The sequence below is a fragment of the Elgaria multicarinata genome, chromosome 18, assembly GCF_023053635.1.
Source record: "Elgaria multicarinata webbii isolate HBS135686 ecotype San Diego chromosome 18, rElgMul1.1.pri, whole genome shotgun sequence".
Classification (NCBI taxonomy): domain Eukaryota; kingdom Metazoa; phylum Chordata; class Lepidosauria; order Squamata; family Anguidae; genus Elgaria; species Elgaria multicarinata.
In genome coordinates, this window is record NC_086188.1 from 838805 (window position 1) to 864840 (window position 26036).

The 26036-nt window shown below is 52.6% G+C and overlaps 2 protein-coding genes across 2 annotated transcripts; one reads left to right on the forward strand and one right to left on the reverse strand.

The window, feature by feature from the left end:
* Positions 1-1345: 1345 nt before the first annotated feature.
* On the forward strand, positions 1346-12260 carry LOC134410552 (calcium release-activated calcium channel protein 1). The gene is made up of 2 exons (XM_063143870.1): positions 1346-1492; positions 6618-12260. The coding sequence occupies exons 1-2, from the start codon at positions 1379-1381 to the stop codon at positions 7182-7184; spliced, it is 681 nt and encodes a 226-aa protein (XP_062999940.1). The 5' UTR covers positions 1346-1378; the 3' UTR covers positions 7185-12260.
* Positions 12261-13941: 1681 nt separating this feature from the next.
* MORN3 (MORN repeat containing 3) lies at positions 13942-19555 on the reverse strand. Its single transcript, XM_063143869.1, has 5 exons — positions 19411-19555; positions 19002-19159; positions 18057-18216; positions 16313-16497; positions 13942-14037 (listed from the first exon to the last, which is right to left on the reverse strand). Exons 1-5 carry the CDS (start codon positions 19553-19555, stop codon positions 13942-13944), a joined length of 744 nt encoding a protein of 247 aa, XP_062999939.1.
* Between the last annotated feature and the right edge of the window lie 6481 nt (positions 19556-26036).

A 26036-nucleotide genomic window follows, 5' to 3' on the forward strand; every position in this document is an offset into this window, starting at 1 on the left:
TGCGTGCTGTCTCCATGGTGTTCGCAGGCAGCGTTTCTGTACAATTCCACTTCTGTACAAAAAGGGGGTGGAAAAATGGGAAAGTGCCTGGTTTGTACCACGGGCTCCCTTTCATTTGTAAGGATCTGTAAAAGCAGAGAGAAAGGTGGCGCAAAGGGAAATATCTTTCTATCACAGCTTAATATTTTTATCTAAAACCCACATCATAGCTTTCCCCAACCTGGTGCAGTTTAGATGTGTTGCCTCTACAACTCACATCACCCCAGCCAGTGCAGTAAGGGCTTTTTCTCACCCGGCATCTTGCCAGGATATTCATTCACAATAAAGGCTGCATGCAGAAGACCCTCTGCTCTGACTGTCACAAAATGGTTCTTGCACATAGAAATCTCCACTAGGCATCAGTATGACACATTAGCAGAGGACGGATTAATCAAGGACAACCAGCCATCATCACTGAGTTGCAAGTCAATGCTATCCAGGGCTACTAGCCCTGATGGCTGTGTGCTCTCTCCAGTATTCGAGGCAATAAGCCTGTGTGCAGCAGTTGCTGGGGAACATGGGTGGGAGGGTGCTGCTGCACCATGTCCTGCTTTGTTGGTCCCTGGTCCACAGCTGGTTGGCCGCTGTGCGAACAGAGCGCTGGACTAGATGGACCTTGGTCTGCTCCAGCATCAGGGCTGCTTTTATGTTCTAAGTCTTCAAAGTGGCCACGGAGGAGCGAAGGCGGTCTGGCCTAAGAGACAGGTGAGTTTGACTCCATCCGCAGCATCCATGATGCTGCCAGAGGCTTGACTCAGGGCGAGGGATGCTCCGTGGCTCGCCTGCGGCCCGAGTGCTGGCCCTCGGCCTCAGCGCCTGGGTCCCCTTCCGCCCTCGTCGCCTGCAGTTCCCGCCCCAGATGTCACGTATAAAACCCGGAAGGTCCCCGTGAGGCACCTCCTGCCGCGGCCTGCAGTCCCGGGGAGCCCCTGCCCGGAAGGACGTGTGGAGGCGCCACCTTCCGCGTGTCCAGGCAGAAACGGAGTCCTGCGCCCGGGGCGTAAAAGTGGCGGGGCCGCCTCCTGCTCCTCCTGCTCCTCCTCCGGGGCGGAGCCCGAGGGGCCGGGAGAGGCCGCTTCCAGCGGGGCCGCATCCGGCCTTGGCCCAGCCCCGGAGGAGGCGCTGTGGCAGAGGCGGCCGGGGCGCAGCGAGCTGGGCCGCCCGACGGAGCCGCAGCCGGGCACCGAGCCGAGCGACGCCGACGCCGACGCCGACGCCCGGAGGAGCCGCAGCCGAGCCGCCGGGCCGGGCCGGGCCCCCGCGTGCGCCTCCGCCTCCGCCGCCTGCGCGCCTGCCCCGCCCGCCCGCCCGCCCGCCTGGCGCCCCGCCGGAGCTCCTCATGAGCCTCAACGAGCACTCCATGCAGGCGCTCTCCTGGCGGAAGCTCTACCTCAGCCGGGCCAAGCTCAAAGCCTCCAGCCGCACCTCGGCTCTGCTCTCCGGCTTCGCCATGGTGAGCGCCCCCCGCCTCGCCTCGCCTCGCCCCGGCCCGGCCCGGCCCGGCCCCGCCGCCCAAGGGCTCCCCCCGCGAACGTGGGAATGGCTTGGCGCAGCCCGCCGCGCAACTTGCGCGTCGCCTTAGGCGCCCGCCGGCTGTGCCGCAAACGTGGAAGGGTGTCGGCCGTGCAGGCTGGCTGGGGATGATGGGACCTGGACGCTGGCTCAGCCGCAGGGCGGCCAGGGGAGGCTGGACTGGGGGGCTTCAAGCAAGCCGCTGATCTCCCAGCGCCCCCCCCCCAACACACACACACACACACACACACTCCCCCTTTCCAACCTGCTGTATGAACATAAGGGCACTGGTCTCCCTTACGGGGCCGTTGTAACGAATAAGTACCGAGAGAGGCGGGTGCAGCAATCGGAGTAACTACTAGGGCTGCAGCGTTAATTGAGCCGGTTTCATAGATTAAGGGCACCATCCTATGCATGTTCCGACAGGAAAAAATAAAGGGGGGGGGGCTACAGCTCCTGCTTGGGAGTGCTGGGAGTTGTGGGGCCTTTTCTGCCCAACCATGGATAGAGGACGGGGCCCTGAACGGTGCCAAGGCCCACCATGTTCCACTCCCCTGTGAATCACTCGTCTGCTGTTTCACTTCCTGAACTTGTGAATGTGCACAAACGCACAGCCACCCACCGGGTGAGTGAGACGTGGCTGTGTGGACGGCGCTGAGGGGTGGGAATGGAAGGAAGAACCGGCCGGGACCACTAATGCCTAACAGGCGTCCTTCATTTAGCTCTGTCAGTTCCCAACATTTGGGCCGCAACCCTTTGCACGCTTCTGTGGGAGTGAATTCCATTGGATTCTAGTTTGGAATGACTTCTGAGTAAAGACGCACAGGATTGTTCCGCAAGTCGCACTTAAGCCTGAGCAAAAAGGCAACAACCCAGGACCCAGGAGGGAGGTGTGTGCCTTCAGAAGTGGAGTGGATTCCTTCCGCTTCTGATTGTAATCTTGACTCCTAATGTATCCCGCCCGGAAACCGTTGATTATTGGGTGGATCAAAATTATAATAATGAAATGATGCCACCAGCAATAGAAAGCACAGTTATCGCACCTCTAAACTTCCCTTTCCTGTCAGGGGATGGTGGGTCGCTGGTGCCCGGGGCGGGTGGTTGTGAGGGCAGCTGGCCGTGGCTCGCTCGCTCGCTCGCTCACTCACCACGGCGATGGGGGCTTCACTGGCGGGAGCCACCCTTCCTTGGCTTCAGATGGCGCTTTCCCTGGCCCGTTCCTTGCACTTGGCGTGCCTGGGACGCCGCGTGCTTTATCTTTTTTACAAGTTCCTTGGAACATTGGGGAGCAGTGCGAACTTACTATCCTGTGATTTGCAGTTGTGTCGTCACGCGTTCCGCTTTCTGCATGGTTAATCCCTCGACTTTTAAGAGTTGTGTCCTGAATTAACGATGAACTTGTGAACGCGCAGAGTGTGTGTCCGTGGGGTGAACCAGCACACAACGCTCAGAGGACCTGGCTCACTGCCACCCCCACCCCACCCTTCTCCTTCCTTTACTGCTGCTTTTTAGCTAGTTTGGGCTGTCCTGCCTTGTGAATGCTGGAAAACTCTGTGCATAGCAACCAGGTCAAACTACTGACCCTCCCCTGACGCCGGGGGTGTTGCACCCAGTGGCACTTCTATTGTTTTATTTAAGGTATTTGCAGGCAGGTAGGGTTTTGTTTTTTTACTACAATGGTCCAAGGTATAACTTTGATAAAAAACCCAATGCAGTCCAACGCGCCTGGAGTGCACCAGGTTGGGGAAAGCTATGATAAGTTAAGGCCTGAACCTGATGGTTGCATCCTTATTTGGATCAATCCACATTTCAATAAATTAAATATTTTCCCATCAGGGGTCTTTGGGGAGGACAAACCCTCTCCCATTGCCAGCGTTTGAGTGTGATGTCTTTGTGCAAAACATCTGTAGGGCATCAGATGGGGAGGCAGGACTGAGACCTCTTGAGCTGGACGCTGGGCCTAATTTTATTTAGATGTTTGTAGCAGCCAGGTGTCTCCGTGGTGCAGAAGGTGCTTCCTGTACGTTTTCCTCCGTCATCCTTGCAGCACAAAAATCTCCAGTGCTGTTATCATCTTCCTGTTGCAGATGAGGGTGGGGGAAGGGTTTTGAGGCCACCACGCCAGTTCATGGCCTAGCCCAGCGGTCCCCAATGTGGTGCCCTCCAGATGACTTGGGACTACGGCTCCCATCAACCTTCCTTCAACTGTGGAGGATGCCTGTTTCGGGAAGGTTGCCAAGGACCACTGCAAGAAGGTGGAATTAATAAAACTGACTTGGCACTGAGGTGGACGAGAAGTTGCGCTCCAGGCGTTTCAGATTTCAACTCCCAGCATTACTGGGCCACTGGTTGCGCTGGCAAGGGCTTCTGGGAGTTGAAGTCCCAAAGACCTGGAGATCCACCTCCTGTGCATGACTAGCTTACAGGACGCAGCTGCAGCCAGCATGGCCTGCAGTTGGGGATGATGGGAGATGCAGTCTCAAATATCTAGAGGGTTCTGGGTCAGGAAGGCTGGTCTGAGCACAGTTCAAGCTCTGGCTTCCAGGTCCACAGTACCGGCTCTTATCGGAACCTCCCCATTCAGCCTTACCTGCTCGTGGGGGAGCTTGTGTGTTGCAGCCCCTGCAACCAAGCTACGGGTGCAAATCCTGCGCACATTGAGACGGAGGACTCCCAGCACACCCCAGCCAGCCAGGACCCTTTTCTGTCTAAGCACGCGTAGGATTGGGCCCTATTGCTGCTGTAAAACCACAAACCGCTGTTTTGGCGGGACAAAAGAGGATGCTCTTTCAAAACGCGGCCCCTTCCGCACGGCAGCCGGAAAGATGTCAGCTGTTCTCCAGCAGCTAAAAACAGGCCGCAGGGCTCATGGGGGAGGCCGGCACCCCCCTGACTGACTGACTGACTGACAGGTGACTTGTGTTCCGGTTGCGGCTCCTGGGCGAGCACATGGCTCCTCTCCAGCGAAGGGCTTTCACTTCCCAGCTGCAGCCGCTGAAAACCTGGAGTGTCGCCACGGCACGAGGGCTGTTTCCCTGGGGTGGGGTGGGGTGGGGGGTCTTTGAAGGACGCGCAAGTCAGGAGGGGTGGATTCCGGCTGGGTTGGAGCTGGCGTTGACTCCCTCGCTGAAGCGCTCTTCTCGCCCGCGGGTCCAATTCTCTTGGGCACGTACTCGGTTGCTGTCGGGGAGGCCTGGCCTGCCTTTGAGCATGCCAGAAGACGGTGCTCGGGCTTCTTCCCAGTGGCGGGGTTGCACTGACTGGGGAAGCCGTCCGTGGGGGGATCACTACCCTGTCCCTCTTTGCTTACCCAAAACTGCTTTAACTGAGGGCTTTTCTACATGAGAGTTCTGTTTCTGGATTCCTTGAAAGATCAAGGTTGGATCCTTAACACATGTTCCCCCCCACCCCAGCAATATCTTTTTCTGCCTTTCTATATTATACAACTGCTAGATGGTGCCACGGTACCACAGAATTGCACAACTACACGAGGGCTTCATGCTGCCATTTCCAGATAATACCAGACTTTCCTCGATTAAAAAAAAACGCTGTGGAAAAGGTTGCAAAGAACAGGAGAGGCCCTGGAGGATGGCGACATTGTGTAAACCTCCAAACTATCTTGAGTGAGGAATGACGAGCCCACAACAAACGACTCGGAGACTTTCTACATGAGACACCACCATCAGTTTATTTGATGCCGCTTTTCAATGGTTAAACCATGTTCAAAGTGGCTTTTGGCAACGTCAGGAAAAAGTGCATAAACCCCAGATGTTCCAGAGTCAAACCCGTGGCTCGTCCCACTCGGGATTGTCTACGCTTGCCTTCCCCAACCGGTTGCTCTCCAGATGTGCTCCGCTGGCTCACGCCTCCTGTTTCTTTATACATTTCAAAGGCTGGAACTTTGGAAAGAGAATCCGTCTGAAGTTGTTGTTTGTGTTCGGTCCCTGCTCGATCCTTGCAGAATAAAGTCTCTCAGCCCCACTGACGAAGGAATGCCGTGGTTCATTTAAGTACAATCCATTCTACCGGGTTCTCCCATGTGGTTTCCCTGGGTGGAGACCTCTCTTGGCCTCCGCCCGGTTCCCTGCTCTCCTCCCAATTTCTTAACTGGCAAAGCCAAGTGCTGCCTTCTGGCTCCATCTTTATTTGGGTTCAAAAGAGCAGCGTTGTGTTCTGGCTCTCAGACCTCTGCCTTGGACTTAGTTTCTTGAGCAAGTTCCTTTTCTTTTAGTCTCACCAGTTTGTGACCAGTTAGGTCCGTCACGACCCAGACGTGCTTGTCGACCCCCAAAGCTTGGGGAACCTTGAATTTACAGGCTTGCTTTCCGTTCATGCAAAATTTGACTTTCCGTTCATGCAAAATTTTGGGCTGAGCTTGAGTGAGTAGCACTTTGTCGGTTTCCCTTGGCCTACGCAGGTAAGTATGAGTTCTGGCACACCAGGGTGGGTTTTCCTTTGTTTTTGTTTTAGAAGCACAATTGTGCAGCCTTTGGGAATTCGGTCTTCCTGTGCTCTTCCAAAACGTAAACTTTTCCGTGCGCCTCCGTTGTGCTGGGAAACGGCGGGGGTGTCTCCGTATCGGCACATCTGCCCACCCCAGTTTTGGGAGGTTCTGATTTCCTCTGCGCTTTCTTTGGGCAGCCAGTGATTGTTCTTGAAGGAAATGGTTTTCTTGGTTCCCGGAGGGTCTGCAGTTTCTGATCAGTGCATCCTTGCTAAGCAAAGTGAGAGCCTGGCTTTCCTCCAAGGCCCGGCCAGGCAAGCTCTTCAGCCCCAGAGCCTCCTTTAAGACGTTTCCTCCTCTCTCAGCTAGCCGGGAGGAAGGCCACGGGCTGCCGGGCGGAGGAGAGTGGAATTGTATAATGCTGCATTGTCCCCCCAAGGCAGTGAGCCAGGATGCTTGGCAGTGGCACCGTCCTCCTCCGGAGGAGGAAAGGTCTGCTTGAGAGAGACAACAGTCTTCCCCGAGCCGTTTGCCCCCAGGGTCTGAGGTGACGTCATGAATGACTCTGTGATCCATGCAGCTAAAAACAGACCCCCTCCCCTTCCTCCCGCTCCCTCTCCAGGTGGCCATGGTGGAGGTCCAGTTGGATGCAGACCACGACTACCCGCCGGGGCTCCTGATCGCATTCAGCGCCTGCACCACGGTGCTGGTGGCCGTCCACCTCTTCGCCCTCATGGTCAGCACCTGCATCCTCCCGAACATCGAGGCGGTGAGCAACGTGCACAACCTCAACTCGGTCAAGGAGTCCCCGCACGAGCGCATGCACCGGCACATCGAGCTGGCCTGGGCCTTCTCCACCGTCATCGGGACGCTGCTGTTCCTGGCCGAAGTGGTGCTGCTCTGCTGGGTCAAGTTCCACCCCCTGAAGAAGAAGACGGCCGACGGCCGGGCCAGCAACTCCACCGGCTTCACGGCCGGCGAGGCGGCTGCCATCACCTCCACCACCATCATGGTCCCCTTCGGGCTGGTGTTCATCGTCTTCGCGGTCCACTTCTACCGGTCGCTGGTGACGCACAAGACGGACCGCCAGTTCCAGGAGCTGAACGAACTCGCTGAGTTTGCCCGGCTGCAGGACCAGCTGGACCACAGGGGCGACACCCTGCCGCCCCCCGGAAGCCATTTTGCCTAAAGCCTGAACTCTGGACATCGCAAGGAAGCCGGGGCCAAAGTGTCTGCGGTGTTCTCTTGACTCCCTCGTGCATGAATTGGGCTGGGCTGTGGCGTTGGCTTGGAGAGAGGCCGGTCAGTAGCACTGTCCCTTAACGCTGTAGTGCTTTAGAAACAATCCCACCACCAACAACAACGATTCTCATGTTGCCTTTTGAGACACAGATGCCAGGGGAGGAATCCTGCCCCGGTCGCCTGCATCTCTCAGGGGACGCCCCCCTCTCCCCTCGTCGGTATCGCCCAGATGGATTCTCCTGAAATGTTGGTCCATGATCTGGGGAAATGGAAATTCTGGGCTAACAGTTGCGGGGTGGTGGGTGGGAGGAAGTTAGAGGCTTATAGGGAAGCATCATATTTTTACTCCGTGTGTGTGTGTGTTTCATAACTGGCATTGGCTAGAGTGTATTATTGGCTTGTCAGATTCATGTTGCTCAGCCTGGATGCAAATGTACATGAGAGCATCTAGGAACCAGCACTGCTGCCTGGCCCTGGTCAGGGGCTGCTTAGAACCCCAATTTTAGAGCAGGCGTAAGAGACAGACCCGTGGGGCGCAGGGAGTGAGAGACAGACCCATGGGGCGCAGGGCCACCCAGGTGCAGGGTGGTCAGCTTTCAAGTATCTTGGCCTTCGGGTGTTTGCCTTTTTAAATTATTATTATTTAAGGAAAGCTGAGTGTCTAGTCTGCATGAATGTTAAAAAAAAATGCTTTAAAGCACGTGGGCAGTGCCTGCTAACATCTCGGAAACAGGAGGGGTAGCTGAGGAGTGGAACGCTGCAAAATAGAAGAACCTGAACAAATTGGCTTTTGATATGTGGGATTCGTACAGCGTGGTGTTTTTCTTTTCCTTATTGCAAAATTTGGCTCATCCTTACAAAAGTTTGTTTTTGCTTCTTCTAAGGAGAAGGTAGTAAACGATAACACTGTGTGTGCGAGTGTGAGGTTGAGATTATGGTCGTCAAGGAATGTACGTTTTGAAGATCCTCCCCAACCACACCTTCCATCAGGTCTTGCTGCCTGCTGGTTGTTAAAATGCTTTTACACTGGCTTCTGGCAGTGGGAGCCAGGAAATGCATCGTGAAACCATTTCAGAACCCGTTTAACTGCCACACCTTCCCCCGTAAGGACCCTGGAAAATGTGGTTTCCGGGGGGACGGGGACCGTGCACCCCCGCTACAACTACAGTTCCCAGGGGAAGGTGAGAGGTGTGGGAATTAAAATAGCCTTTGCAAATTGGTTTTATATTTTAGTCGCGTGCACAGACCCTTCGTCCTGTGGGTGTGGCGAGCAGCTCCTGGCTAAAAAACGGAGGGTCTTGCTTGTTTCAGAAGAAACCCTGGAGCACAGCGACCACTTCAGGAGCCAAGGAGTTCGCGTGTCCGAAGGGGCAGAGGCACCATCGCCAGTGAACCTGGAACGGAGCCCCACTGGGTAGCTTTTGAAGGGTGGGTTAGAGATCGCAGGAATTACACTTCGGGTAAACACAGGAAGCAGACGTACACCGGGGCAGGCACATTTTCATGCTCTAGCATGAAATGCACATTTTTGGCCGGCATTTTTAAATTTATAGATCTTTCTACGACTAAATTTGCATAATATTCCAGAAAGATAAAAGAACTACCCCGCAAATGTGCAGAATCCAGGCAGCTTGGGAAAAGTTGGGTCCACGGTGGGGTCCCGTGGGTCCGATGCGCAGAGAACTGAACTCGTAAGATTCTGTCGTGGGTTTCCGCGACGTGCAGGCAGCGCACCGCGGCCTCCGAAGCTGACAGGGCTCCAGGTGGCCGGGTGGGTATTATTTATTTTATTTATTTATTGGTTTAGCTCCATGGCTTTCATGAAGAACATGTTATAATCTGAAATAGACACAGGGAAACGACCGGCGAGGGGAGAGATGGGAGGCCGGGGCAAACCTTGCCTTCAGCCCCTTCCTCGACTCCCGTCTCTGGCCCTGCTGGCTTCGGCTGAGGAGAGAGCTGTAGTCCGAAACATCTGGAGGCTGCCAATTCGGGGGAGGCGGCAAGAGCGTATCGGGGCCCAACGCCCCGTTCCTTGACCCAATTCCAGCGGATTGGGTCAAGGCGCTGCGGCCCAGGTGAGCCACGGATGGCGGGATTCTGCCGTAAGCCGTCCCCTTGGGAATCCTCGCTTGCTTCGTGCGCTGTGCCCGGGGCTGCTCTTTGGCCCTGGCCTTTGTATCACCGGGTTTGGGGCGTTTGCACTTTGTAGTGGCATTTTGCTGTTCAATTACTACTGGAATATCTGGGGATTGCTGGGAGTTGCAGGTCGACACTTTTGAAGATCGCCAGGTGGGGAAAAGCTGGGCCGGGTGTTTGGTTTCCATCTGGGCAGTTGATGGGTTTGGTGAGAGCAGGGCTTTGTTCCTGGGGGACCTCGCAGGCGGAGGCGGCTGCAGCCACGCAGGAGCCCAGAAACCGCTGGGGCGCATGGCCCAGGAAGCTGGCTGATGGAACTCTGGCCGGTTGCAGGGCTGGATGCAAGGAGCACGATCGGCCCGCTCCTAGCGAGGCACCGGGTGCGGGAACACGCAAGGGCTGCTGTCCGCTGCTCCAGGTGGCAGAATTGCGTCCGTCTCCAGTCCAATATTTTTTAATATGTGTTAGTCTTCTGTATTGCTCATGTACGGGTCTCTCATCCCAGGTTTCTGATCAGGTTCACGCCTACTTAATTTTGCTAATGCTGTAGCCTCAGGTGTTCCCCAGAGCAGGTACAGGCACACCCAGGGCCCTCCAGATGTTTTGGATGACCACCCCTATACCCTCCAACCATGGGTTTGTTCTGTACAGGCCGGCGCTGATGGATGGTGCCTTTGAAAACATCTGGAGAGCCCCCGCCTTGCCTCCCGCTGCCCCAGAGCCTGCCTTCCTCCAAAGGCATTGGACTGCAACTCCCATCACAGCCATGCTGGCTGGGGATGATAGGAGTTGTCATCAGCACATCTGGAGTGGGCCGGGTTGGGGAAGGCGGCTCTCGGCGATTCACTGGGGCTCCAGAAGGCAGCGTTCAGAACTTGCTTCTAGACGAGAGCTGATTTAATCTTTCAAGTCAAAGTGACCATTATTGTATTTATGTTTAGTTCTTTAACAAAAAGTTTGTGTATGTAGTGAGGTTATATAAACATGAATGGATCCGATACAAGTATTGGAATCAATCGTTAAACTAGTTCCAGCGTTCTTTAGGGTTTGTTCCCAATAGGATCTCTTTTGTGTTTGCTTGGAAGATACGTTCTTCAAGATCTTTAAGAACGTGGCTCTTTGCAACACATGGGTATGTGCTCTTGGTGCACTGAAGACATTTTCTTTGCAGAAGTATTTGACAAAACAGGGTTGGAATGTGTTTTGTTTGCAAATGTTTGTTCTTGCTCTTAAGAAGCAATCCTTTCACTTTTGGAGGTCAAAAAACTGTTGTATTCTGAGTTCATTCTTGGGTAAAGTTCCCAGTGGTTACCATTGAGGGCTGGAATGCTGGAAGTGTTTGAACTGGAGAGTTATTTCAGGGTGTGGGGGGCGGTGGCATCACACATCTCGGTGTGTGTTTTATCCCAAGAATTACGATCTTTGAGCTGCATCGCCACTGCCTTTGCGGAACAGGAAAGGATGTTTTGGCTTCCCCAACACGGCCACCTTCTGTGGGCACTTGCTTAGGCTCCTCAGAAACTCCCGTGGCACTTTTTAAACCCCCTAATCTCATGACTAACTTTAGCCTTTAGCCTTCATCATGGCAGAGAGAAATTTGAGAGCCAGGGCCCAGGAGAAGGTCAGTATCAGTGGTGAACAAAACAACCCCAAATCATGGACATCGTTGCTACGCTATTCAGGTTTGCCAGCTGCTGAAAATGCTAGTAATTTTTATGAACTCCGGGAGGGGTCCCCTGACCATTGGTCATGCTGCCTGGGGCTGCTGGGGATTGCACTTGAAAGTGTCTGGAGGGGGCCCAGGCTGGGCAAGGCTGACCGATCCACGTAGGTGACCCTCTTAAGGTAGGGGGAGTTGGGCCTCCTGCGGCGCCACAGACACCGTCCAGTGTTGGAGAAGCGGCCAGGAGCTTCACCCCCGTGATGGGCGGGGTCAGAGGCAAAAGGGGCGTGGCCGGAGTACCAGCAGAATTTAGGGTAATGCTCTTCCTGCGAGTGGCCAAACCTTCAACCTTTCAGGGGGCGGGGGCAGGGGCAGGGGGCTGCTCAAGAGCCAGAAAACCATCCAGCAAAGGGGGTGGGGGTGGGCCATCTGAATTGAGAAAGCCCCTTCCCCTCTTTCACGGCTAAAGGCTTTGGAGGAAATAACAGAAGATGTCAAGTTCCCAGAAGAGAACGTGAACTTCATTCCTAGGCGGCCCATGGGTCAATATGGAGCCGGTGCTGTGTGTGAGAGGTGGCCACTCCTGGCCAGGCCCCGCTCCCAAGACAGACGGCTCTTCCTCTGTGCCGGGCCCTGCAGGCCTCAGCCAAGGCTCCCTGCCGAGGGCGTTCTCTGACTTGGAGGCCTTCAGTCTAGGGAATCAATGGATATCAGGCCGTCTTCTCTTAAGTTTCCAGAAGCTATGCAATTGGTAACGTAGCAAATATGGCACTTAAAAAATGTACGCACTTAAAAAATAAAGTGGATTCGACTTCTTTTTTTTAAACCGTGGAGCCATTTTAATGGTAAACTGTTCATAGCAACCATTCTGCAGTGGGGTGTTGTACATAAATGAGGTCCGGGGATATTTTTCACATGTGCAAATTTTCATAAATGGGTGGTTTTTGCCAAAGGTGGTTTTTGTTTTGTTTTGCAAATGCAGTGGGATCTTGTCGGTAACGTCCACACACACACACGCACACTGTAGACAATTGTCTCATTTCCCCTGTAGACAATTGTCATAAGCAAGCAGCCGTGGCTCTGTTACGCATGCTGTTGCCTGGTGTGGGTGGATGTTTTTAATTACACTTATCTGAAGAATTTGTACCTACTCTTGTTTGAAAATAATTGCTAAGATGACTAAAAATGAAACTAGAAAATTAAAATTATTTTTCCAGTTTACTCTGTGTGCATTTTGTACATCGCCTTTCTCTCTTTCTTTTCTTGGAAGGGTTTTCAGAGTTGTTGATTTCCCACTGTGTCTTATTGCGTATTTTGTAGGCGCTGCAGGGCGCATCGGAGGTTTGATTCAGGCGTAATAATTTGAATCCTGGGTTTAGATTTCGTGGGTTCTGACGAGCTTGCCTGAAACCAGGAGAGGAAGAGGAGTCAATTGTCATGTGGGGGGGCAGAGGGGGGAGTGCACAAGCCCCAAATTACTTGCCAAACCATGGTTTAGCGTGTATGTGTGAACCAAGCTACAGTTTACATAGCAAAAATATTATAAAAAGTGGGGCAAGTCTCTTTCTCGAGGAGCTTCCAATCCAAATCTTTTATACAGCTGTAATTTTTCGCCCCAACAGTGGAAATCATTCTGTGGTTTTCAATGCTCACTCCCATCCAGGCCAAGGGTCTGGCGCTCGGAGCCCTTTGCATCAGAAGCCCTGTGGGTTTGGCTCCCTGCCTGCATTGCCAGGCCCAGTTCAAGGGGCTCTGGATTTTTACCTATGGATCCCCAAAAGGCTCTAGCCCAGGCATCCGTAAAAGTCTGTCTTCTCGGTTAATGCTTGTTTGCCGTCTGCAACAACGGTCATAAGAACCCACTGAAATAGCACACTTTGCACTGGCTGAAATCCAGTGTATAAGGATGCAAGTGGAAACTTTTAGTAAGGACTGTTCAAACATGCATTCCCACCCACCCGGGCCACCATTCCGAAAGGTCAAAATGCCTCTGCTAGGGTGTATTTACTTCAGGTAGGAGCCGTAAGTTGAAATATGCTGCCATTTTGGGCAGAGCTCGGCCCAAGTGCAAACGTGTTTCAGCTTAGAGGCCTTCGCGCCAGTCACTACGCCCTTAGGAGAAGCACTTCAGCCTTTAGGGCATTTACTGTGTGCTTGAGATTCCTCACGGGCCCTTCACACAACGTCCTCCAGGGGCTCTCCCGTGCTTCGCAAGCATTTTCGCGTGGGGGTTTCTACGGAGGAAAGTCTGTTAATATTGGTGAGTGGCGTGATAAAGCCTAGTATAATTGCACAGTTCTTCCATACCACATCGCCACCTAGTGCTTGTGTAATGGAACATAAGGAAAGCAAAAGAACGAAAACCCCATGATTCCCTTCTGGGTTTCAGTCAGAACCAGCCACAATTCTAAAGGAGCGATCCAAGATGCTGAAGCCTTTGGGGGGATGTGCTACACTGGTCCACGCAGCCCTGTATTCCCTAGGCTGGCCGAACTTTTTATCTGGAGATGCCGCCGGTTGAACCCGGGGCTTTCTGTATGCAAAGTATGTGTTCTACCTCTTGGGCCATAAGTGCTTGTCACTTAAATTAGACTGTGACTACCATCATCCCCAGCCATTGGCATGCTTCCTGGGGATAATGGGAGTTATAGTCCAGTACCTCTGGAGGGCGCCAGGTTGGGGGAGGCTGTACCAAACAAAAGCGAAGGCTCTCAAATGACTAAAGGAGTGAATGAAGGACAGGCCGAGAGCTCTGGGCGGCAGCAGATACCGTATACTTGAGGACGGCGTGGGCCGAGGGGGCCTCCCTCCCGCCTGAATACTGGCAGGGCCTCGATGTGTGTTTCGGTGCAGCCTAAAATCGGAAGGGAATGAAAACGGCAGAGGATGGGATCGCCAGCCATCATCTTTCTTTCCGAGGCGGGGCGTTTAATTCTTCTGCGTTCTCTAGCCTCAGGACCGCTTCTTCCAGCACGCCCTCTGGGTCCATCAGTTCAATCTGAAATTAAAACACAAGAGAATAGGACTCGGCGGTCAGCCACTGGGCAGGTCACCCATTTAGCCCGGCCTGAAGAGCCCTGTCCTACGGACAGCTCCCATTTCATCCAGAGTGCAACCCCGGGCAAGTTTAGACAGGAACCAGTTACTTAGGGAGGTTGTGGCCTCTCCCACGCTGGAGGCCTTCAAGAGGCAGCCGGACAACCACCTGTCAGGGATGCTTTAGGGTGGATTCCTGCATTGAGCAGGGGGGTGGACTCGATGGCCTTGCAGGCCCCTTCCAACTCTGCTATTCTATGACTCTATGAGGAAAAAGCCCCAGGACGTGCACGGGATGGTGCCCACAGCGGCTGAAAGGCATCTTAAATTGTTGTTTAAAATGGATACTGTATACTGTTGTTTTTATATATTTTTGATGGTTTAAAATTTTTGTATACTTTTTAATGTCCACTGTTTTTTAAACTTTTGTAAACCACCCAGAGAGCTTCGGCTATGGGGTGGTATATAAATCTAATAAATAAATAAATAAATAAATAAATAAATAAATATTTTAGGCCCAAGACAATTTCCTCATAAAACAATAATTAGGGGCACAATGTTGAAACAGTCAAACTCATTGGTTACTAGAGAAACCTTTTGCAAGTTTCAGAACTGTGTTGTGTTCAATCAACAGGTTGAGCGATTAATTGGCTAAAACGCATGAGGCAGAATGCCTGCTCTAAGGAGGAGGAGTCACTAAGCTGACCCTGGGAACAGGGGACCTTACGAGGCTGAACTGGTCTCACTTTGAGACTGAGGCCACGGCTAGACCTAAGGTTTATCTGGGGTCATCCAGGGTTCGCCCCTGCCTGAGCGCTGGATCCCCTGCGTGTCACCTAGATGAACAGGTTTGACCCCTGGACGATCCAGGGATACACCTTCGGTCTAGCTGTGGCCTGGGACAGCCCGCTGTGCGCCTGCCTCTGCACCGCTGTGATGCCTACTCAATTCTAACTCGGTTCTGTGTGTAGTATTTATTACCCCACTTTTGCATGGGGGCGGCGGCTGTGCCTGTTTAGCTTCAGCAACTCTGCAGCCTCAGCAGCCCCCCAACAACTTAACTGGGGCACCCGTCATGCCTCAGTGACTAGGCGGAATATTCCACATGCCTTCCCTTTCCAGCACTTTCTCCTCCCAAAGGAAACGGACCCCCCCTGAAGATCCCACCGCTGGGGCAAGTGGGCACACGAAACCCTTTTTATCTTGGGATAATAGCTTGGTGAAAAAACAAGGCCTGGATGTGGATGGTCTAAACAAGCCCTTGTAAGGCAAATATTTTGCATTATATTCTTCCAGCTGCCCTTGATTATTCTTCTGCTATTAAGTTCAGAATCCTCTCCCCGTCCCCACCATAGCAACCAATTAAAGTTTATTATTCATGCCATGCCCTGGGCTGCATTTGATAACAAATTTCTCAAGAAATAGGCAAGGGCTGAGACATCCCAAGAAACTGAAGGAACCAGACTGGGGCGACAGTATAACACAGAGTCCGGTGCTGGAATTGGGCCAGTGCCGCCGGTCACAGCCAAGCGAACCGAAGGGAACCAAAACGCAAGCACTGAACCCTTAACACCCTCCTCCTCCTCCTCCGACCCTGCAATGGCAGCAAAGCATAACTTCAGCCCTGTGGAGCCTGGTGGCTCCGATGTCACTGGAGTGATGAATCCGTGCCGGGTTTCAGTCAGAACTCTTTAACGGAGCTGTCCAAGGTTCAGAAGCCTCTCCAGATCAGCTTGACGAAAGCAGGAGTAGGGGAGTACCAGAAACGTTGGCCGCCTCTGCTCTCCGACGCGTCTCCTACGCCCATGGAGGCCTGCCCATCCAGGCCCTGCTCTACAGCCAGCCAGGATTCCTCCCTTGCAGCTTGCTGAAGGCCGCGCTCCGCCTCCCCGTTCAGAAGTGTCCCTTTGGGAGGCCCTGGGGAGAGGCCGGAACCCTGAAGGGGACTCTTGATGTTCCCACAGCATGTGTTTTTGAAGGGCCGCCACTCAGTGGAAGAGTGCGTGTTCTGCATGCAGAAGGTCCCGGGTTCAGTCCCACCCCCCACCCCGGTCTGCCTCCCCTCCTGTGCTTCGCCATGAGCTGCCCCAAAAGGTCTCTGAGGAGGGAAAGAGTTCCGTCGGGAGCAGCCTGCAGGGAGGAACTGTCTGTGGCAAACGGACGAGCAGTCGGAGGCGATGCTGATGGTGGCTGCTCCCCGTTTGCACCTTTGGGGGCCCCAGCCCACCGCCCCTTACCTTTGGGATGGGGTACTGAGTGGGGGCGGGCGCTTCGTCGCGGCCGAAGTCGATCATTGTCCCGCACTTGGGGATGTCTGCCACCCAGAAGCCTTCGTAGAGCTGCCCAGTGTCCAAGTAGATGAATTTGCCCGGCCCGTGTTTCTTCCCGTCCTTCCAGCATCCTTCGTAGCGGTTTTCGTTCTCTGCAATGGACACAGATGCGGCGGTTTAACACATATATCATTTCTATTCTGCCCATTAGCTGAAGCAGTTTACAAAAAGATTAAATACAACAACAAGCAATGCAAGGCAGGACTACGTGTTCAAAGAGCAAATACATTTAAGGGAGAGGGAAAGAAAAGCGTTTGCCTGGAGCCGAAATTATAGAGAAGTCGGGTGCCAGGTGAATTTATCTGGGGAGGGAATTCCATAAATGGGGCACAGAGCTGACAAATCTTTCTGTCTCCGAGTGAAGAAAGCTGCATGACCCCCTGGTGTCTGGTTACCCTCTTCAGGCACCCAGCCAGCGCCCACGATTTGATCAGGGACGTCAGTTCAGCATGACCCCAACAGAAGAAGGATTTACCCCCCGCCTTACAAAATGTGCCGTCTGGGGCACATTTGTTTCCACGCAGCTGACTTTATCAAACTTACAGGCCAGCAGAAATAATCATGACTTCATTGGCTAATTTTAGCCTAGAGGAAATCCCAGCTAGCTTAGAATCAATTGGGGAGTATTCCCTGCAGGAGCAAGGGTTGGGTTTGTGGATTTAAATCCTCCGCTCTTTAATGCCTCAGTCACCCCGGCAATGTTCAGTTTTAAGTGAGGCTGATCCTCAGACATTTCTTTTTGGTTCCAGTCCTCTGTTTGGGAAGAGGGGATATTATAGCGACAATGCCTCTGAGCATATGCAAAATTAATTTCTGCCACTGCCGAGGAAGTACCATCCAGGGTTTTCAGGTCAGATGTTGTCACGTCCAAACTCCATTAACATCTGGGAAAGGACAATCACCACCTCTTCTTTTAGGAATTAAACACCGGTTTCTAGCGAACAGCCCACACTCTGAACCTTACTAGTCCCCAGATGCTGGGAGGTGGATGGACTTGGCTCTCGGACTGTGGGGTAGCCAGGTTTGGGGACAGAAGAAGTACCTGCCCTGGGCTTAACCTAGACAGGGCTGAAAAAGGCTCAGCCCAGGTTCATGTACGTCTAACATCAGTTATTAAAATAGTGTTCAATGATCTCTGTTCAGTATGGAAAAAAGATTTTTTTAAAATGAAGTTTTGATCCTGTCCTTTTGCTAGGCGCTCACTGTGCCCTATATAGCCCCATTCACCTCTTGCCCTCACAGTGACCCTGTAAGGTAGGTTAGGATGAGAGCGAGAGATGAGCCCATGCCGGGGTGTTGAGCAGGCAGTTCGAGGGCCCAACTCCATTCCGATGGGCGGGCGGAAGGGGCATCGCTTCGCTTAAAGCTCTTGCTGACAGTAGCTGGGCCTTGGGGGGGGGGTGCTTCCACCTTTTATAATGGGGGGGACTGCACAATAGCTGGGGCGTCCAGGTGTGCCAGACTTGGCTCCTGGCCTTTAGGTCTTGCTCCCCTGGCCTACGGCTACCAAGCGAGCTTTGCTATCAACATGTCCCGGTTCCATTTCCAGGCGGCTGCAGAGAGGACAGCCGGCACCCCTGCCTCAAGCATCGAGAGCGCTGGTCTGAGCCCCGCCCCAAGCGTGGCCCACGCGGCGGCAGCTGGTACTTACTCAGGCGGAACATGCCGTGGCCGCCCGGCTTATCCTCGGACCATTGGCCTTCGTAGATGGACCCATCCTTGTAGTACATCCGCCCCCAGCCGTCTCGCTTCCCGGCCTGCCATTCTCCTTCGTAATAGTCTGAATCTGAGTAAAACTTAATTCCGTAACCCTAAAATTAGAAAACAGTGATGATGATGCAGCAGCAACTCCCTGGCCTTGTGTTTCCTCTGAGGCTTCAAGAGATTGAGGACTGCCAGCTAACCAGCTTCTTATGGGTTGGGCCAGTCAAACTGGCGTGCCTTGGCTCACGTTGGTCCCGGGCCACTGGCCTCGCTTTGGAAGAAGTCCGGCCGTTCTAGCAAACCTCCTACGTTTGCCAATCGAGTGACGTTTGCCAAAAGGCCATGAATCTCCGGTGCTTCCTCTCATCACAAGTGGGCCGATGGGCCCTGCTGAGGTGAGTGTGGAACGGGTGCTGGTTCCAGATTTGGGGGGTGGCGGGCTTTGGGCAAGAGACGTTGCAGAAGACAGCAAGAGACCGCCTCCCCCCTCCTTGCCACGGTCTCTGCCCTCTTTCCCTGGGACCCGTCTGCCCTGTAGCCCCCTCCCAGAGAGGGAAGACAAGGGCGTGCAGGACTGCTGCTCCGCTTCGCTGCTTGCTGACCCGGGAAGGCCAGGGGAAGGGGAAGTGGTGGCCCAAGAAGAAGGCCCAAAAGCCTCTGAGGTGGGAGCTTCGTTATTTCCAAGGTTGTAGCCAACTGGTTTCTGACCTTCTGCTCACCTTTAGAGGAGTAACTTCGTACGAAACGTTTAGGAAGAGCACGACTTATTTATTTATTTATTTATTTGTTTATTTATTTATTTTATTACATTTATATTCCGCCCCACAGCTGAAGCTCTCTGGGCGGTTCACAACACAACAAATAAAAACACCACAAAGTACATAAAACTTACCCACATTTTGTCATTTCTCCACCACCCCGCGTACACTTTCTTATAATCTTTCGTGACGGGGTCAGGAATGCTGTACGTCCCGTATCCATCCCGCTTCCCGTATTTCCAGTCACCGCTGTAGATCGCCCCTGTCCTCTTCCACGTCTGCGTGCCTTTGCCTGGAGCGAAAGGCATGGCGCTTAATAGGACACGGGGCTCTGAAGGCTTCCCTCCACTCACCTGCATGGAATTCCTGCTCGCCTCTGGCGACCAGGCAAGTTGTTAAATACAAGGCCGTGATAGCCTCAGGCAGGGCAGGTGAGATTTCGTGTGCTTGGCTTTTTCGTGGAACACCTACATCTGAAAGAAGGGCTCTTGGCAACACAGGCGTTTGCTTCCAGTGGGAGCAAAGACCCTGGATCGTCCTTACCGTGTTTGAGGTTGTCCAGCCATTCCCCGGTGTAGCGATCGCCGTTCACGGCATAAACAGTGTGCCGTAACCCACATTTCTGGGCCTTCCTGTCCCATTCATACCAAAGAGGGTCGACTGTCCTGCGATACTTGACGATGGGCATCCCGTCAATGCCTGGAGGAGGGCAAAGAAGGAAGAGGTGCAGTTAGAGAGCCACCAGTAGCAGCCACAGCTCCCGCTGGAAGATTGCCTTTGGCTACGAGGGTGGTGCGTTACTGCAGGGGGTTGGACTCGATGGCCTTTTAGGGCCCTTCCAACTCTATGATTCTATGTCAACCGGTTGCTGGTCTGAGAGCCCAGCTTCAAATTAATGAAATACCAGTCAAAACAGGGAAAGGCCATAAAAATAAAAACAATGCCACAACCTAGGCATAAAAAACAGCTAATAAAAAATGGAATAAAGAAGTCAGGCCACTGGAGTCGAGAGCAAACAGGTCGATTCAAAGTAGTTTTTTTTTTTTTTTTTGCAGACAACAGATTGCATTTCCCTTTGGGGATGAGACTGCCACTAACCATGTGCAGAGTTCCTTTCCGCTATCCATAGGGAGCCAGGAGACACCTCTGGCATTGGAGGGGCAGATTCCAAGGGAGTTGGACAGGTACAGCTCAGAGCTGGGGAGAGGCACTGGGGGGATCTTCGGCCCCAGGTCCCAAATAACTTGACTATCCTTTGGTGCTATAGACCTTGAGTGAGGGTGGGAGTGCCATTATCTCCTCTGCCTCAGGCAGCAAGGGTGGCTTTTGGATATGGAATAGCGGGGAGGGGGGAGAGGGGTGCCATCTTGTTCTGGATCCTGACCTAGACAAACCAGATGGATGGATGGACGGATGAAAATTTTGTGTGAACCGCCCTGGAAACATACCTGAAGGTGGCCTATCAACCTATTACCTTAATAATTCTGCTTTTCTGTTCTGATAGCCAGGTATGAGATGGAAATGCTCCTTGGTGTTATTCTCTTGGGCGGTTCTGTGTGTGTGTTCCTCCCCTCCGCCTCCCACAGCCTCTTCCGCAAGCGCCCCCCTGCAAATGTGTTTCTCAGAGCATCTTTCAGCTGAGCAGGATCCGGTCCACTCTGCCCAGGCCCACTCCACGGCCACAGTGACATCACGGGTCCCCCTCAGGGCCTGCTTATTGTGAGGCACCCGTCACCCAGGAGATCCTGCCTGTGGAGGCTTTCCTTGGGGCCAACGTTGCCGGGAGCCTCTCTTAAGCCAGGGGCTCCAGGCAACCCTGGAGAACCCTTCTCAGCCCTGGGAGGGTGAGGGATGACATTTCGGAGCAGCTCCTGGCGGGGGCACAGTCTAGTGGTGGGCGGAGCCAAAGGGGCAGGGCCATAATAATAATAATAATAATAATAATAATAATAATAATAATTATTATTATTATTATTATTATTATTATTATTTGTTACCCGCCTCTCCCTCTGGATCGAGGCGGGGTACAACACAAAGAAAAACACCACAAAGTACATAAAAGTAATTCAAACATTGTAAACCAGTGCATCATTATAAGCAGCACACCATTAAAAAGGCATCTTAAAATTCAGCTGGGCAGGCCTGCCGGAAGAGATCAGTCTTTACGGCTTTCTTAAATTCCGGAAGACTGTTAAGTTGACGAATCTCTCCCGGCAAGCCATTCCGTAATCTGGGAGCAGCAGAGGAAAAGGTCCTCTGAGTAATAGTTGTCAGCCTTGTTTTTGTTGGCTGGAGTAAATTCTTCCCAGAGGACCTGAGTGTGCGGGGCGGATTGTACGGGAGAAGGCGCTCCCGCAGGTAGCCCAGACCCAAACCAACACTTTACACTGCGCCCGGAAACTAATTGGCAGCACAGTTGCAGCTTAAAGTTATGCCTTCCAGTAACTGAGCCTGAGGGGAGGCATTTAAAGCTTCCAGAATGGGGGGGGGGGGGGGAGAAGCACACAGAAGCCAAGGAAACCTCAGTCGGCAGGGGGCAAAGGGGCCAGGGGCTTTTTGTCAGCTTTTGCCTCAGGTGAGGCTTGGCCCCTGCCCCACTTCTATCTTTGCGCTTCGCAATCCTGTTGCGCACTGGTGCCCCCCCCCCGGGCAAAACAGCCTCAGTCTCCGGTGGGCGCAAAGGGACGTCAGAAGCTGTCGTATACGGAGTCAGACCCTCCTTGGCCCATCTAGGCCAGTGTTGTCGACGCTGACTGGCAGCCGTGGCTCTCCTGGGTTTCAGGCAATAATTTTTCCAGCCCTCCCAGGACAGGCTGGAGTTCAAACCTGGGACCTTCTGCATGCAGAGTATGTATTTATACGTACATACATTCATATCCCACCTTTTTTCCTCCAAGGCGGCGTACATAATCCTCCTCCTCTCCATTTTATCCTCACAACAACAACCCTGTGAGGTGGGTTGGGCTGAGAGTCTGTGACTGGCCCCAAGTCACCCCGTGGGTTTCCATGGCTGAGTGGGGACTAGAACCCGGATCTCCCGACTCCCAGTCCGACACTTTAGCCACTACACCACACTACACTCTCTGCTGAGCTACGGACAGGTTGGCCAACCACTCAGGCCCCATGATGGGAGTTGTAGTTGAAGACATCTTCAGAGGATGCTGGGTTAAGGAAGGCTGGTTTGAGGGCTGTGAGCCGCTGATCAGCCCCTACATTTTCCATACCTATACCAAAATGCCCCCCCACCTTGATAAACCTCCAATACTTGCCCATGATTGAATGAATTCAGTGCCACAAGCGCTCCGCAGAATTATATCAGAGTACGTCCGTAGGATTGATCCTATAACAGAGACAGTGGAGTCAGAGTTGTGTTTGTTTGCTATCATAAAAATGTTGTTAGGCCCAATCAAAAGGCAATTCTTTAAAGCAAGATCTCCCATCACATCCTGACGCTGCAGGAAAATCTCCCACAGGAGCAAAATCCGGTCCCTTTTGGGCGTAATCATTGACGGCAAGCACCACCCGTTGCCTTTCACAATTGAACACAATTAGAGAGACTAACTTTTGTTCCAGCGTCGCATAGGCTGAGCAGTCCCGGAGCGTAGAGGCTTTCTCTCAAATGCCACAGGGGTGGGTGGGTGTGTGTTTGTGCACAGGCCGGCCACATAAGCTTGCACTGTAGCTGAGGTAGCCATAGCAACATTGCAACAGAATAAAGCTGGAGATGGACTAAGGACTGATTGACGAATGGAAGTTGACCAAGTCCACCGAAAACTGTTCACACGTGACTCATAAATGCCTCTCCTCCATGATGGAGTTTGGCTGTGTTTTTTCCTGGTTTTGTTTATTCAAAGATGGGTGTTTGGCAACTGAAATGCAATGCCTCTTTTGCTTCATGATAAGGCTGCCCCATCTCAGGAGAAGAAATGGGTTTTGCTAGAGAGATTTCTCTCTCTCTCTCATATTTTAAAAAGTCCAGTAAGAAAGCAATGGGATTTGTTGGGATTATGCAGGTCTGTGCAGAATCCCATGTCCTAGTGAGTGATCTCAGAACTATTCACACAATGCATTTTCTTTTCATCCCACCTGTAGCAAAAATAGCTGGTTCCCTGGTGTATCAAGTCCAGCTCTGGTGGCATTTTTATATCTGCAAACACAAGGAAACCGTGAGCCACACAGGGCAGGGGGGAAGAGGTAGCCATCGGCTTGTCCAGGAGCTTATTCGTTCATTTATTTATTCATTTATTTATGATTTCTAATAGGTGTATACTACTTCAGTGGGATTTACTCTGCCCTTCACATGCCCTGTACATGCGCCTGACTGTTCGGTCATTACCAAGTTGTTGTGTTGTTCAGCATAATTTCCCTGGCCCACCGAAAACCAACAACACCCAGACAGTTATTGCGCAATCCTATGCATGTTTAGACAGAAAGTAGGCCGACAAGTCCTGGCTGGGGCATGCTGGGAGCTGTAGTCCTTTTTTTTCTGTGTCAACAAGTGTACAATTGCACCCTTAATTGATGGACAGATCTCCACAAACAAGTACAAAAGAAAACCTGAAAGACGTTGTCCGTTACCGCCACCTGGTGACTGCAAATAATGCTCCAGCCTCCAAATTTAGCTTTTACAAAAAGAAAACAAAGCTTTTACAAAAGGAAATGTTAGAATTTTTGAGGATGTCTGTTCTTGAACTCCTGCCATTGCAGGCGCTGCTTGCATTTTATTATGCCGAAATTAATCTCTGAAGAGCAAGCCGTCTCTTCCAGGTGCAAGTGGGGGGGGTCTCTTGGAGAGATGGGGGGCTTTAAAAGTGGGGGTGGGGGGAGCGGAAGGCCGCCACCGGTCCCCCATTCTAGCCACTGCTTCCCTTCTCTGCCTTTTCTCGGCTTCTGCTCCCTTGTGTAGCCCAGGCTTCTTTCCTGCCCGCCAAAGGGGGCCACAGGAACGTGGGACCCGGGCCTCCATCTCGCCCCCTTTCAGGCCGTTTCAAGAAATGTAAGGGGCAAAAGGGTGCAGGCGGCGGCCTACCTGAGGAGGCCAGATTCAGCCCAGGGGCAGGAGCAGGGCAAGACGCCTTTCTGCCCGAGGGGAAGAACAAAATGGCGCCTTTCCCATTCCACAGACAAGTTCAATTTTGCTTCAGTACCGGCAGTGGAACAGCATTCTTTGCTGCAGCAGGGGCGTTTTGGGGTGGGGAGCGGCGTAGGCTCTCCTCCAGCACCTGGCAGCCACCGTCTCTGGCCTGAGGCCAGGGCCTCCCTCTGCCTAACGTCAGGGCCGGCCCGGCCCACGGGGGCCCACTTCCTGCCCCCTGGCATGAAGACATTCCGATTTGCTGTAACACTGAGGCAACTCTGAGGTGTGTGTGTGTGTGTGTGTGACAACTAGTCCTTTCAGTGCTTTGCTGTTTATTTTGGCATCAGGCAAAGACCTTTTTTATTATCATCATCACAGCCTTTTAAAGATTGCAGGGCACAATCCTATGCATGTTGAGACAGGAGGATGGGATTCGTAGGACTTTTTTTCTGTCCAATCATGTCTAGGATTGCACCCTGCAGCTGCAATACTACATCCACTTACCTGGGAGTAAGCCCCTTGAACTCATTGGGGCTGTCTTCTGAGCAGACGTGTATATGTCTGGGTCCAACCCTTCACTTGTAATGAAAATTCCCCTCATGTTTTACAGGCAGCAACAAACAACAACAACTTAAAAAGGACCCCACTGGCCTGGTGCAGCAGAGTAAAGAGGGGAACGCAGAGACTAGTGTAGATACAGTAGTTAAGTCAGCGAGGAAAAGCAGCAGGATTCTGACGAGGTGACTGAAGAATGCAGGTATTTGACAATGAAAATAGAAGCATGACATGACCGTTGCTCAGTATTTGTTGTTGTTATATTTCATGGTGAAAATTATAAAATAGAAATATATATTTAAAAGCCCACTCCTGGGCCTGCCTGCCGCTCACGGCAACCCAGAGACCGCGGCAGTCAGCAACACCCTTCATAGCGCTGCTTAATGTAAACGCTACCGGAGACAGTGTGCAGGGGGCTGACAGAGTGGTGATTTGGTGCGTGATTCATAGCCGGGGACAATGGATTATTGGGGGGGGGAGGGTGGCCTCCAGGAGCAAAGCCCCCCCCCCCGGAATCTTCCACTTTATACTCCTGGCCCTACCATTAGGCAGAGCAATACAGCTGCCTCAGGCGCCTGATTTGGGTTGTCACAAAAGGGCTTCTGAATTTATTTATTATTGTGGGATTTTATGCCTGAGGTACCAAAACATCGTAGCTAGGTTCAGGGAACCTTGAATGGGGGGGGGGGCGCACATCTGCTGCTTTGCCTCAGGCAGAAAAAATGCCTCAGGGTGGCTCTGTGAGGAAACCGAGAGACGACGGCCGTCAAAACCAATCTGTGCACTGGAAAACAGAAGCGCCCTAAAAACTGAGAACCATGCAGGGTCAACTGAGATATTTGGATATGCGAGGCAGAACATGCAGACGGTGCCACCACACGCTTGTGTTCACGAGAAATGGATATGCACGCATTTATCTCTCACGTGACAAAACAGCCTGAGAGATATGCAGCGCAATCCGTGGAGCTGATTGGTGGCAGATTTCAGATGGGTAAAAGGAAGGACTTCATGTAATCAAACTATGGAACTCACTGCCACAAGATGTAGCGACGGCCGCCAATTTGGATGGCTTTAAAAGGGGGGGTTGGATAAATTCCTGTTGGAGAAGGCTGTCCGTGGCTAGTAGTCCTGATGGCTATGTGCTGCAGTAAGCCTGTGTGCACCAGTTGCACACAGTGCACGTGGGCAGGAGGGTGCTGTTGCACCGGTGTCCTGCTTTGCCTGTCCCTGGCCGACAGCTGGTTCGCCCCTGGGTGTGAACAGAGTGCCGCGGGACTGGATGGAGCCCTGGTCTCATCCAGCGGGGCTCTTCCAACCCCTGCGAACCCAGGTGTCTTCGCTACTGAATAAATAAGAATATTATTCCGCTGCAGCTTTCTTGGAACTTATCAATCCATGTCTATAACTGTAAATATAGCCATGTTATTTATTTATTTGTGTATTGATTGAGTTGTGTCGTCTCCGCTGCTTCACTCACACACCATTTATTTATAATGAGGCCCAGCATTGGGCAAAAGGCGGGATACAAATAATAATA

Bases quoted from the DNA above. Each gene is read 5' to 3' on its own strand.
- MORN3 (XM_063143869.1), bottom strand. From the start codon at position 19,555: ATGCCCATCGTCAAGTATCGCAGGACAGTCGACCCTCTTTGGTATGAA. The intron at 16,498-18,056 runs GTAAGTACCAGC...TGTCCATTGCAG, and splicing joins CCACGGCATGTTCCGCCTGA to AGAACGAAAACCGCTACGAA. The intron at 14,038-16,312 runs GTAAGGGGCGGT...TTTTAATTTCAG, and splicing joins CTCAGTACCCCATCCCAAAG to ATTGAACTGATGGACCCAGA.
- LOC134410552 (XM_063143870.1), top strand. From the start codon at position 1,379: ATGAGCCTCAACGAGCACTCCATGCAGGCGCTCTCCTGGCGGAAGCTC. The intron at 1,493-6,617 runs GTGAGCGCCCCC...CTCCCTCTCCAG, and splicing joins TGCTCTCCGGCTTCGCCATG to GTGGCCATGGTGGAGGTCCA.